The sequence below is a fragment of the Scyliorhinus torazame genome, chromosome 4 (genome assembly GCF_047496885.1).
Source record: "Scyliorhinus torazame isolate Kashiwa2021f chromosome 4, sScyTor2.1, whole genome shotgun sequence".
Classification (NCBI taxonomy): Eukaryota; Metazoa; Chordata; class Chondrichthyes; order Carcharhiniformes; family Scyliorhinidae; genus Scyliorhinus; species Scyliorhinus torazame.
Window position 1 is genome coordinate 341,426,246 of NC_092710.1, and position 14,405 is coordinate 341,440,650.

Below are 14,405 nucleotides of genomic sequence, written 5' to 3' on the forward strand. Positions count from 1 at the left end.
GCCCCCTTGTGATTGACCCTTCAACCAAGGGGAACAGCTGCTTTCTATTTACCCTGTCCAAACCCCCTCATAATCTTATACACCTCAAGCATATCCCTCCTCAGCCTTCTCTGCTCTCAAAGAAATAATCCAACCCAATCCTTATAGCTCAGATGCTCCATCCCAGGCAACATTCTGATGAATCACCTCTGCACCCCCTCCAGTGCAATCACATCCTTCCTATAATCTGGCAACCAGAACTACACACACTACTCCAGCTGTGGCCTCACCAATATTCTTTTTAACTCAAACATAACTTCCTTGCATTTGTAAACTATGTCACGATTGATAAAGGCAAGTGTACCATATGCCTTTTTCACCACCCTATTAACCTGCCCTTCTGCTTTCAGAGATATATTTATAAACACGCCAAGGTCTCTTTGTTCCTCAGGACTTAATAATAATGCTCTTTATTGTCACAAGTAGGCTTGCATTAACACTGCAATGAAGTTACTGTGAAAAGACGCCAGTTGCCACATTCCGGCACCTGTTCGGGTACACGGAGGGAGAATTCAGAATGTCCAAATTACCTAACAGCACGACTTTCGGAACTTGTGGGAGGAAACCGGAGCACCCGGAGGAAACCCACGCAGACACGGAGAACATGCAGACCTCACACAGACAGTGACACAAGCCGGGAATCGAACCTGGGACCCTGGAGCTGTGAAGCAACAGTGCTATCCACTGTGCTACGTGCTGTTCACTTCCCAGTATGGTGCCATTCATTGACTATTTCCTTGTGAAATTGCTCCTTCCAAAGTGTAAAATCGTAACACCTCACACTTTTCAGGATTAAATTCCATCTACCACTTTTCTGCCCATTTGACCATCCCGTCTGTATCTTCCTGTAACCCAAGATCTCGGCCTCACTGTTAACCACCCGGCCTATCTTTGTGTCATCCGCAAACTTACTGATCTTATATCCTCCTTCTCTCTCTCTCGCTCTCTCCCCCCCCCCCAATAGTCATCTATGTCATTATATAGAGGACCCAGCATAGATCCCTGTAGTACACCACTGGACACTGGCTTCAAAACACTAAAGCAGCCGTCTGTCATCACCCTCTGTCTCCTACAACTCAGCCAGCTTTGAATCCACCTTATTAAGTTCACCTGCATCCCATGTGCATTTGCCTTCTTTATAAGTCTCCAAAGGTGGGACCTTGTCAAATGCTTTGCTGAAATTTATGTAAATTACATCAACAGGACTACCCTCATCTATACACGTGCTCAAAAAATTCAATCAAACCTCCCTCTGACAAAGCCATGCTGACAATTCCTGATCAAACCTTGCCTCTCCTAGTGGAGATAGATTCTCTCCTTCAGAATTTTCTCCATTAGTTCGTAATTTAATGTTCATGTTGAGATGATAGCATTTGTCCCCTCTCCCTCACTCTATTTTGGTGGGATCCTTTACTCCAGTTCTAGGCACCACACTTTAGCAAAGCTATTGGGAAAGTGCAGAAAAGATTTACGAGAATGTTTCCAAGAATGAGGAACTGAAGTTATGTGGATTGGAGAAGCTGAGGCAGGTGGTTCTCCTTAAAAGGAGTTGCGAGGAAATTTGATGAGGTGTTCGATAGAATCATAGAATTTACAGTGCAGATGGAGGCCATTCGGCCCATCAAGTCTGCATTGGCTATTGGAAAGAGCACCCTCCTTAACCCCATACATCCACCCTATCCCCATAACCCTGCAACCTCATCTAACCCAAGGGCAATTTATCATGGCCAATCCACCTAATCTGCACATCTTTGGACTGTGGGAGGAAACCGGGGCACCCGGAGGAAACCCACGCAGACACAGGGAGAATGTGCAGACTCCGTACAAACAGAGACCCAAGCGGGAATCGAACCTGTAGCGCTGTGAAGCCATAGTGCTAACCACTATGCTACAGTGCTGCCCGTAAAGAAGAAGAAGAGAGAGGAATTGTTTCCATTGGTGGAAGGGTGAAGAACCAGAGGACACCATTTTTAGATGACTGGCACAAGAACCAAAGGTAACATGAAAAATGCAGCGAATGGTTAGGATCTGGAATGCACTGTCTGAGAATGTGGCAGAGGCAGGTTGAATCGTAGCTTTCAAACAAGAATTGGATCATTATCTGAAGAGAGGAAGTTTGTCAGGCTACAAAAAAAAGTGGGAGAATGGGTCTAGCTGAGTTGCTTTTGTACAGAACCATCATGGACATGATGGCCGAACAATTACAGCACAGAAGGCAATCTATGCAGTGATTCTATGCAGTGATTCTATGCAGTGATTCTATGCAGTGATTCTATGCAGTGAATGAAAAATTACTTTCATAACGCAATAGTTGTTTGATTGTTAACCATGGCTCAGCGGGTTGCATTGTTGCCCCTGAATCAGAAGGTTGTGGGTCTTGAGAGTTTGGCACAAAATTCAGATTTCCTTCAGTGCAGCAACGACAGAGTGCTACATTGTCAGAGATGCTGCCTTTCAGATGAGACATTAAAACAATATCCCAGGTGAATGTAAAATATTTCCATGACATTTTTTCCAAAAAGATATTAAAGATGTTTTCTGTGTCCTGCCAATATTTATCCCTTAACTAGCATACCAAGAATAATATTTGGTCTGTGTCTGTGAGAACTTGTGTGCAAATTAACTGCTACATTTCCCACATTACAACAGTGACGGCATTGGCTGCAAAGCACTTTGGGATATCAGGGAAGGTGCTGAACAGATACAATCTTCCTTTGATGAATCTTTTGTGCCTGGTGGGTGTATGTGTGTGTGTATATGTATAATGTGTGTGTGTATATATATATTATATATATATATATTGTATAGGATTATAATGATTCAAATAGCAGGATTGAGTGCATCTTTTGACAACTTTATTTTTTTCTTAAAATACAGGTGGGACTTTGCAGCAGAATGGCCAGCTAACAGCTGAGATTCAGGAGGAGGCATCCATTAATAACATCAGTATGACAGTCATGTCCAATAAACGGCACAGCATGCATGATAAACTACACTTCCCTCGCTCAAATCTCAAAGCAATCACAACCTTGGGTATGTTGTAAAGACGTAATTTGTCTCTTGCCTCACTGCCTTTTTGCATTAATTAAGTTGACAAATTCCAGCTATAACATGAATGCTAAGAACCAATATCCCACAGTCCATGTGGCAGCAGATATATTGTCCACTGTCTTCATGACTAATGGTAACAGAGTGCCAGATAAGAGGATGAGATGGTAGAATATTGCAACACAGTAATGCTCAACCATGAAATAATTTAAATATACTCTGCAAGCAGGAGTGATGTGTGCACCTATTGCATGGAAATCTGATCTTCAAGGGCTTGCCGAGGTGCACAAAGATGATTTCTCCTGTCTGTTGGAGCCCACAACAGGGCGGCACATAAAGGGCTGATCATTCAGGACCGAGATGAAGAGAAGTTTCTTCACTCAGCTGGTTGGGAATCTTGGAATCCTCAATTTAAATGGGTTATGGATGCTCCACCATTACGTATATTCAAGACTGAGATGTTGACCTCAAAGAATCAATGGAGTAGGCTAAGAAGTGGAGTTGAGATAAAAGATCAGCCATGAATGTATTGAATGGTGGAGAAACATAGAAAATAGGAGTGAGAGGAGGTCATTTGTCCCTTCAAGCCTGTTCTGCCACTCGTTATGATCATGGCTGATCATCCAACTCTGTAATCCTGTTTTCCCCCCCCACCACCCCCCCATGCACTTCGATCCCTTTAGCCCCAAGAGCTGCAGCTAAATCCTTCTTGAAAACATGCAATGTTTTGGCCTCAACTGCTTTCTATGGGAGAGAATTCCACGGGCTCACCACTTTGAGTGAAGAAATTTCTCCTCTTCTCAGTCTTAAATGGTTTACCCCGTATCCTTAGACTGTCATTCCTGGTTCTGGAATCCCCAACCTTCGGGAACATCCTTCCTACATCTACCCTGTCCAGATCTGTTAGAATTTTATAGGTTTCTGTGGGATCCTCCCTCATTCTTCGAAACTCTAGGGAATATAATCCTAACTGACTCAATCTCTCCCCATACATCAGTCCCGCGATCCAAGGAATTAGTCTGCTAAACCGTCGCTGAACTCCCTCTATAGCAAGAACATCTTTCCTCCGATAAGGAGGACAAAACTGCACACAGTAATCCAGGTGTGGTCTCACTAAAGGCCCTGTATTATTTCAGCAAGACATCCCTGCTCCTGTACTCTAATCCTCTCGCAATGAAGGCCAACATACCATTTGCCGTCTTTATGCCTGCTGCACCTGCAGCGACTGGTGTGCGAGGGCACCCAAGTCTCGTTGCACATCCCCTCTCAATCTATATCCATTTTCATACAGTAACCTGCCTTGCTGTTTGTGCTACCAGTGGGTAACCTCTTGTATATCCACATTATACTGCATTTACCCACTCACTCAACTTGTCCAAATCACACTGAAGCATCTCTGCATCCTCCTCGCAGCTCGCCCTCCCACCTAGCTTTTTGTCACCTGAAAATTTGTAGACATTTAATTCCCTCATCTGAATCATTAATATATATTGTGAATCACTGGGGTTCTAGCACTGGCCCCTGCAGTACCCCACGAGTCACTGCCTTCTCATTTGAAAAAGACCCGTTTTGTTTCTTGTCTGCCAACCAGTTTTCTTTCCACCTCAATCCCATGTGCTTTCATTTTACACACGAACCTCTTTGTGGGACTTTGTCGAAAATTTTATGAAAGTCCAGGTAAACCACATCCACTGGCTCCCCCTTGTCAACTTTACTAGTTATATCCTCAAAACATTCCAGTAGATTTGTCAAGTATGATTTCCCCTTATAAATCCACGTTGACTCTGTCTGATTCTGCCACTGTTTTCTAAGTGCTCTGCTATAAAATCTTTGATAATGGATTCTAGAATTTTCCCCACTACCAACATCGGGCTTACTGGTCAACACCTGTTTTCTCTCTGCCTCCCTTTTTAAATAGTGGAGTTACATTAGCTATCCTCCAATCTATTTGAACTGTTCCAGACTCTATAGAATTTTGGGAGATGACCACCAACCCATCCACTATTTCTAGAGCCACATCCTTCAGTACTCTGGGATGCAGACTATCAGCCCTAGGGATTTATCAGCCTTTAATCCCATCAATTTCCCCAACACCATTTCTCCACTAATATTGATCTCCTTCAGTTCCTCCCTCTCACTAAACCTTGTGTTCCCCAAGATTTCATATAATCATAGAATTTACAGTGCAGAAGGAGGCCATTCGGCCCTTCGAGTCTGCGCCAGCCCTTGGAAAGAGCGCCCTACTTCAGCCCACACCTCCACCCTATCCCCATAACCAAGAAACCCCACCTAATCTTTTTCTTTGGACACTGAGGGGCAATTCATCATGGCCAATCCACCTAACCTGCACATCTTTGGGAGGAAACCGGAGCACCCGGAGGAAACCCACACAGACACGGGAGAAAGTGCAAACTCAACACAGACAGTCAGCTGAGGTTGGAATTGAACCTGGGACCTTGGAGCTGTGAAGCACCAGTGCCAACCACTGTGCCACCATACATTTCTGGTGTCTAATTTGGGTCCTCAGTTGCTCAGCCATTTTTTTTGTCCCCTATTGTGCATTCCCCTGTTTCTGACTGTAAGGGACCTACATTTGTCTTCACCAATCATTTTCACTTCACATACCCCTGTCAAAACCTTTAACAATCAGTTTTTATGTTCCCTGCAAGCTTACTCTTGTACTCTATATTCCCCTTCTTTTTTTTTAATAAACAATTTTATTGAGGTATTTTTGGTTTTACAACAACGACAAAATAAACAATGTACATGAGTCTATAAACATTGTGCAAAAAGCCTGCTTCCTCCCTTACAGGTCCCACTTTATTAACCCCCTACTCTAAGCTAAACTAAACCCCCCCTCCCCCCGCCCTTCTGCTGACGATTAATTTTCCGCAAAGAAGTCGGCGAACGGTTGCCACCTCCGGGCGAACCCTAACAGTGATCCTCTCAAGGCGAACTTGATTTTCTCCAAACAGAGAAAGCTAGCCATGTCCGATAGCCAGTTCTCTGACTTCGGGGCTTTGAGTCCCTCCAAGCTAATAATATCCGTATCTGGGCTTCCAGGGAAGCAAAGGCCAGAACGTCCGCCTCTTTCTCCTCCTGGATTCCTGGATCATCCAACACCCTGAAAATCGCCACATCCGGACTTGGTGCCACCCTTGTTTTTAACACCATGGATATGACATCTGCAAAGCCCTGCCAGAATCCCCTGAGCTTTGGGCATGTCCAAAACATGTGGACATGGTTCACTGGCCCCCCCCGCACACCTTGTGCATCTATCTTCTATCCCAAAGAACCTGCTCATCCGGGCCACTGTCATGTGAGCCCACGACCTTAAACTGTATCAGACTGAGCCTGGCACATGTTGTGGACGCGGTGACTCTACGCAATGCATGCGCCCAGAGACCATCCTCTATCTCTCCTCCTAACTCCTCTTCCCAATTGCGCTTCAGCTCTTCAGTCTGCATGTCCTCTGACCCCATGAGTTCCTTATAGATGTCAGAGACCTTCCCTTCTCCCACCCACACTCTGGAAACTACCCTGTCCTGTATCCCCTTTAGTGGTAGGAGCGGGAAGGTTGAGTCCTGCTTACGTAGGAAGTTCCGCACCTGCAGGTACCTGAATTCATTTCCCCTCGTCAATCCAATTTCTCCTCCAGCTCCCTCAAGCTAGGAAAGCTCCCCTCTATTCACATATCCCCCATCCTCTCAATTCTTGCCCTCTGCCATCTCCGAAACCCCCGTCCATACTTCCCGGAGCATACCGGTGATTATTACAAATTGGAGACCAGACCGCTACTCCCTCTGCTCCCACATGTCTCCTCGATTGTCTCTCGACTCTCAGGGCCACCACCACCACGGGGCTGGTGGAGTACCGTGCCGGCGGGAACAGCAGAGGCGCCGTTATCAACGCCCCCAAGCTGGTGCCCTTACATGAGGCCGCCTCCATACGCTCCCATGCCGACCCTACCCCAACCACCCACTTCCTGATCATGGCTATATTCGCAGCCCAATAATAGTTACTGAAGTTTGGCAGTGCCAGCCCGCTCTCCCCCGGCTCCGCTCAAACATCCCCTTTTTACTCGCGGGGGCTTGCCCGCCCAAACAAAGCCAATGATAACTTTGTTAACCCATTTAAAAAAGGACCGTGGAATAAAGATGGGGAGACAGTGGAACACGAACAGGAATCGCGGAAGGACAGTCATCTTCACCGTCTGGACCTTCCCAGCTAATGACAACGGGAGCGCGTCCCACCTCCGAAAATCGTCCTTCATTTGGTCTACTAGTCGGGCCAGATTAAGTTTGTACAACCGTTCCCATTCCCACGCCACTTAGAAGCCTAGATACCGAAAGCTTCCCCCTATCACTATAAACAGCAGTTCCCCCAGTCGCCTCTCCTGTCCCCTTGCCTGGATCACAAACATCTCTCTTTTCCCCATATTTAGTTTGTACCTCGAAAACTGGCCAAATTCCCCCAGAATCCTCATGATTTCTTCCATCCCCTCTACTGGGTCCGATACATACGGGAGCAGGTTGTCTGTTTAAAGCAAGACCCTGTGTTCCACCCCACCCCCATCCCCCACCCCAGACCAGCCCCTTCTAGCCCCTAGAGGCTCTTAGTGCAATTGCCAATATATTCCCCTTCTTAATCAACCCCTTGGTCCTTCTTTGCTGAATTCTAAACTGTTCCCAACCCTCAGTCCTGTTGTGTGCTTTTTCCTTGGATTGAATACTATCTTAAATTTCCCTTGTAAGCCATGTATTGGCCACCTTTCCCAATTTACTTTTGAGCCAGACAGGAATAAACAATTGTTGCCGTTTTCCATGTGCTTCTTGAATGTTTGCCATTGCCTATCCACCATCATCCCTTTAAGTAACATTCCCCAATCCATCATAGCCAACTCACGCCTCATCATTGTAGTTTGCTTTATTAAGATTCAGGACCCGAGGGCGGCATGTGGCGTAGTGCTAGTGCTGGGACTGTGGCGCTGAGGACCCGGGTTCGAATCCCGGCCCTGGGTCACTGTCCGTGTGGAGTTTGCACATTCTCCCCGTGTCTGTGTGGGTTTCACCACCACAACCCAAAAGTGTGCAGGTTAGGTGGATTGGCCATGAGAAATTGCCCCTTAATTGGAAAAAAATAATAATAATTGGGTACTCTAAATTTATATTAAAAAAATAGATTCAGGACCCGAGTCTCAGAATCAACTACTTCACTCTCTATCTTGATAAAAAAATTCTATCATATTATGGTCGCACATCCCCTAAGGCTTTCACACAACTAGATTGCCAATGATTCCATTCTCATTACACAGTATCCTGTCTAGGATGGCCTGCTCTCTAGTTGCTTCCTCAACGTATTGGTCCAGAAAACCATCCCGTGTACACTGCAGGAATAATTCCTCTACAGTATTGTGGCTAATTTGATTTGCCCAATCCATGCGCAGATTAAAATCACCCATAATTACAGATGTTCCTTTATCACATGCATCTCTAATTTCCTATTTAATGCCATTCACAACATCATCATTACAGTTTGGGGGTCTATATGCAACACCCACTAATGTTTTTGCCCCTTGGTACTTCTCAGCTCCACCCATACAGATTCCACATCGTCGGAGCTAATATCCTTTCTCACTATTGTGTTAATTTCCTTTTTTAAAAAAATGTTTTTATTGAGTTCCATATTTTATATCCCACAATTTATAAATTAGAAAACCCTGGCAAAAGACCAACACATATATTCACAAGCGTGTATCTTCACAACAACTGTGCTGTGACCCCCTTTAGTTGGCATACATATTTTACATTCCCTAATATGGTCAAAACACATTTTTACAGGTGTTTATTTTTACAACTTGCCCTTGGATGGGTCCCTTGTGGCTTTGTCCGTCCTGCTTGTCCCTCACATTCTTTTGCCTGGATAGAGTGGACGTGGAGAGGATGTTTCCACGAGTAGGAGAAACTAGAGCCCGAGGGTACAGCCTCAGACTAAAGGGACAATCCTTTAAAACAGAGATGAGGAGGAATTTCTTCAGCCAGAGGGTGGTGAATCTGTGGAACCCTTGCAGAAGGCTGTGGAGGCCCAATCACTGAGTGTCTTTTAAGACAGAGATAGATAGGTTCTTGATTAATAAGGGGATCAGGGATTATTGGGAGAAGACAGGAGAATGGGGATGAGAAAATATCAGCCATGATTGAATGACGGATCAGACCCGATGCGCCGAATGGTTTAATTCTGCCCCTTTTTCTTTCAAATATTCTGGCTGTTAAGTCTTGTGTATTTGTATCACAGCTTAATAAGCATCTGCAGGGGAGGGGGGAATGGTCCCATGAGGAAATAACTGGCCTTCAAGTATTTTTCCAAAAGAAACTCTCCCACCTGAGAAGGATACTGGATGTATAGGAAGCCATGATCAAATACTTTACCCTCGTGTCTTCCTCATATCAGCCTTTCATGGCCTAAACAATTTTACTTCTATGCCTGCAGAATGTGGAAGTATATTTCTTTTCAAATGTACATTGGCAAAAACAATTTGTTCCCCATTACTGATGATATTGACTGTTTTTAACTTTGACACGCCGTTCAACCTTTGCTCGTATGTTTGTAACCACAGGAAAAGGAGAATATGGCGAGGTCTTCTTAGCCAAAGCCAAGGGCATGGATAAAAGTGAAGCAGAGATGGTAGTTCTGGTGAAGAGTCTGACCACACGGGATGAACAGCTGCAACTAGAATTCCGTCGAGAGTTTGAGATGTTTAGTAAGATGAATCACAAGAATGTGGTGAGACTGCTGGGCCTGTGCCGGGAAGTGGAGCCACACTACATGATCACTGAATATGTCGATCTGGTAAGAGACTGAAAGGGGAGCTCCATTGTGTTGCTCAGTCAGTTTTGAAAATGTCCCCTGTTTGTTTTGAAACATGTTAATCCAGTACCATTTGTGAATAAATCTTGTACATGGAAACTGCTTGGACGTTGTGAACCGAAAATCCAGTCAGCTTTTTTGGAATCAGAACATCGCCTTCAAACTAACTGAAGGTATTATTACACTAAGCAGTGTGGGGAATTACTTACTAAGTCAATAATGCTCGCTAATCTATCTAAACTGATAAGCCTTAGCCCAGTGGTAACTCCCTCACCTCAGTAGACTATGGGTTTGACCTCCACTGCAGCGACCTGAGTATGTAATCTCAGCTGAGCATTCACTAACTGGAGGAGGAGACTCCACCAGCATCCCCATCTTTATTGATAGGGTAGTCCAGCATGATAGTGCAAAAGATGAGGCTTAAAGCATTTGTCGTCATCAACCAGATGTAGACTTGGATGATTGTTCTCGGCCTTCTGAGGTCCCCGGCATCACAGATGCTGGTCTTCTGCCAATCCTTCCACTCCACATGGTACTGAAATAATTGCTGTGAGGGTCTCTGCCTCCACCACCCTTCCAGGCAGTGAGTTCCAGATTCCCACCACCCTCTGGGTGAAAAGGGTTTCCCTCACATCTCCTCTAAACCTCCTGCCCATTACCTAAGTCTTTGCCCCCTGGTCATTGACCCCTCCACTAAGGGAAAAAGTACCTTCATTTCCATCCTATCTATGTAATTTTATGCACCTCAATCAGGTCATCCCTCAGCCTTTTCTGCTCCAGGGAGAACAACCCCAGCCTCTTGATAGCTGAAGCGATCCAGCCCAGGCAACATCCTGGTGAATCTCCTCTGCACCCTCTGCAGTGCAATCACTTCCTTTCTATAATGGGTGACGATAACTGCGCACAGTACTCCAGCTGGGGCCTAACCAGGGTTTTATACAGCTCCAGCGAAATCTCCCTGCTCTTAGATTCAATGTTTCGATTAACTAAGGCAAGAATCCCATATCCCACCTTATCAAGCTGCCCTGCTGGCTTCAGAGACCTATGAACCTGCACACCAAAGTTTCTTTAATCCTCTGTACTTCGTAGGGTCTGACCATTCATTGTATATTCCCTTGTAGTCCTCCCAAACTTCACACTTTTCATAGTTAAATTCCATTTGCCAGTCTTCTGCCCATCTAACCAGCCCATCGATATTGTCCTGTAATCTAAGACCTTGCTCCTCATTATATACCAGTGAGATTGTTGGATACAACAAAGGCTATGGGTCCTGCCAACAGCACAGCTATAGTATTTAAAATTTGTGTTGCAGAAAAAGCTGCCCGCTAAGCCAAGCAAAATTGAAATCTGTGGGTGGTGGCTGGGGAAAGACACTCCACTGGTTGGAGTCGTACCCAGCAAAAGGAACTTGCTAGAGAAAATATATTGGGAAACTAATGGGGCTAAAGGCTAATTGGTCCCTGGACCTGATGCCTGCATCCTGAGGTTTTAGAAGAAATGGATGCATTTGTTGTAATCTTGCAAAATTCTCTAATTCTGGAATAGTCCCAGCGAATTAGAAAATTACAAATCTAACGCCTCTATTCATAAAAGGAGGGAGACCAAAAGAAATAGTCGAAAGATGCTGGAATCTGTTACAATAGCAAATAGCAAATAATAGCACCCACTACTACACCCTAATAGCATAATAATAGCAAGGCATTTAGGAAAATGCAATTAAGCACAGTTGACATGGTTTTGTGAAAGGAAAGTTGTGTTTCACAAATCTATTAGAATTCTGATAACAAGCGGGTTGGATAAAGCGGAAGCATTCTTAAAATGCATTCAGAAAAAGTTTGAAGCCAGTACATAGAAGGTCCTAAGAGAGAGGCGGTCCTGACCTTAATTTTACGTAACAAAGCTGGGTAAATAGTTGAAGTAGTGGAGGAGTATTTTGCAGACAGTGATCATAATTCCGTTACATTCAAGGTTGTTATGGAAAAGGACAATGATGGGCCTGAAATCAAAATTTGAAACTGGGGGAAGGCCGATTTGAATAAGATCAGATGCGATTTGGCCAGAATGGACTGGGAACAGATACCTTTAGGTAAATCTGTGGCAGAACAGTGGAATGTATTCAAGTGGAATGTATTCAAGAAGGAAATAGGGAGAGTAATGAAGAAAAAGAGTGGGACCAACAAATCCAGTGAACCCTGAATATCGAGGGATGTACAGCATTAGATAAAGAGAAAGGGAGGCTTATGGCAGGTATCGATGGCTGAAAACAGCAGAAGCCCTAGAGGCGTATAGTATGTGCAAGCGGGAACTAAAAAAGGAAATGAGGAGAACAAAAAGGGGACAAGAAAGGATAGCAGATAAAATAAGGGAAAATCCTAAGTTGTTTTAACATAAGACCATAAGACATAGGAGCAGAATTAGGCCACTCGGCCCATCGAGTGTGCTCCGCCGTTCAATCATGGCTGATATTTTCTCATCCCAATTCTCCTGCCTTCTCTCCATAACCCCTGATCCCCTTTTTTTAAATAATATTTTATTGAGGTATTTGAAAATTTTTATAACAGTAACATAAATATTGACATCAAGATGGTAAAATAAACATCCCCCCCCCCCCCCAGTTTCCCTGAGAAAGTCGCCGAACGGCTGCCACCTCCGGGAGAACCCTAACATTGACCCTCTTAAGGCAAACTTTATTTTCTCGAGACTGAGAAACCCGGCCATGTCACTAACCCAGGTCTCTACACTCTGGGTCTTCAAGTCCCTCCACATTAACAAGATCCGTCTCCGGGCTACCAGGGAGGCAAAGGCCAAGACGTCGGCCTCTTTCGCCCCTAAACTCCCGGCTCTTCCGACACTCCAAAGATCGCTACCTCCGGACTCGGTACCACCCGTGTTTTTAGCACCGTGGACATCGTTTTGCCAAAACCCTGCCAAAACCCTCTAAGCTTCGGGCATGCCCAAAACATGTGGACATGATTTGCTGGGCTTCCTGCGCACCTCGCACACCTATCCTCTACCCCAAAAAACTCATCCTAGCCGCTGTTCTTAATCCCCTGATGAATCAAGAACCTATCTATCTCTGTCTTAAAGACACTCAGTGATTTGGCCTCCACAGCCTTCTGCGGCAAAGAGTTCCACAGATTCACCACCCTCTTGCTGAGGAAATTCCTCCTCATCTCAGTTTTAAAGGATCGTCCCTTTAGTCTGAGATGGTGTCCTCTGGTTCTAGTTTTTCCTACAAGTGGAAACATTCTCTCCTCGTCCACCCTATCCAGGCCTCGCAGTATCCTGTAAGTTTCAATAAGATCCCCTCTCATTCTTCTAAACTCCAATGAGTACGGACCCAGAGTCCTCAACCGTTCCTCATACAAGAAGTTCTTAGGATCATTCTTGTGAACCTCCTCTGGATCCTTTCCAAGGCCAGCACATCCTTCCTTAGATACGGGGCCCCAAACTGCTCACAATACTCCAAATGGGGTCTGACCAGAGCCCAAGTACATTAAGGTTAAAAGGATAACTAGGGAAAGAGTTGGACCCATTAAGGAGCACAGTGGTAATTTGTGTGGAGCCGGAGAATGTAGGTACGTTTTGAAATGAATACTTTGTGTCTGTGTTCACCCGTGAGAGGGACGGTGTGGGTATAGAAATCAGGGCGAAGGACAGTGATAAAAAAAGAACAATACAGCACAGGAACAGACCTTTCGGCCCGCCAAGCCTGTACGGTGATGATACCAAAGCTCTTGGCACTTCCTGGTGCCTTTTCCCTCTATACCCATCCTATCCATGTATTTGTTGAGATGCCTTTTGTGTCTGCTTCTACACCTTGGCAGCGCATTCCAGGCACTCCGCACCCCTTGTGTAAAAAAACCTGCCTCGCACATCTCCTCCCCACGGACCTTAAACCTATGCCCCCTAGTGACTGATCCCTCCACCCTGGGAAAGAGTGCCTGCCCATCCACTCAATCCATGCCTCATATAATCTGTAGACCTCTATCAGGTCAACCTTCAACCTCTGTTGTTCAGCCACTCCGCACAGCTAACACCCTCCAGACCTGGCAACATCCTGGTAAACCTCCTCTGCATCCTCTCCAAAGCCTCCACATCCTTCTGGTAGTATGGCAATAAAATTAAAGAAAGTAACATGTACTGAGAGGAGGGTCTGGCAGGCTTAAAAGTAGATAAATCTCCAGGGTCAGATGGAATGTGTTCCAGGCTATTGAGTGAGGCAAGGGAGGGAGTAGCAGGAGCTCTGGCAATAATTTTCAATTTCTATCTGGCCAGAGGAGAGGTGCTGGAGGACTGGAGGATGTGGTACCATTATTCAAGAAGGGAGGGAGGAAAACTATAAGCCCGTTAGGCAGCAAATCAAGCTCCAATACATTCCGTGGTAGGGAAACTATTGGAACCAATTCTGGAGAGTCCGAAATAATCTGCATTTGGAGAGGCCGAGATTA

General features: G+C 45.2%; 1 protein-coding gene across 1 annotated transcript in view; it reads left to right on the forward strand.

Moving 5' to 3' along the window:
• The window catches only part of LOC140411186 (inactive tyrosine-protein kinase 7-like), a 473,753-nt gene that overhangs the window by 423,513 nt on the left and 35,835 nt on the right, over positions 1 to 14,405 (forward strand). Inside the window, exons 15-16 of the mRNA XM_072500275.1 lie at positions 2,917 to 3,072; positions 9,704 to 9,936. Coding sequence (XP_072356376.1) covers positions 2,917 to 3,072; positions 9,704 to 9,936 — 389 coding nt within the window. The remainder of the gene's footprint in view (positions 1 to 2,916; positions 3,073 to 9,703; positions 9,937 to 14,405) is intronic.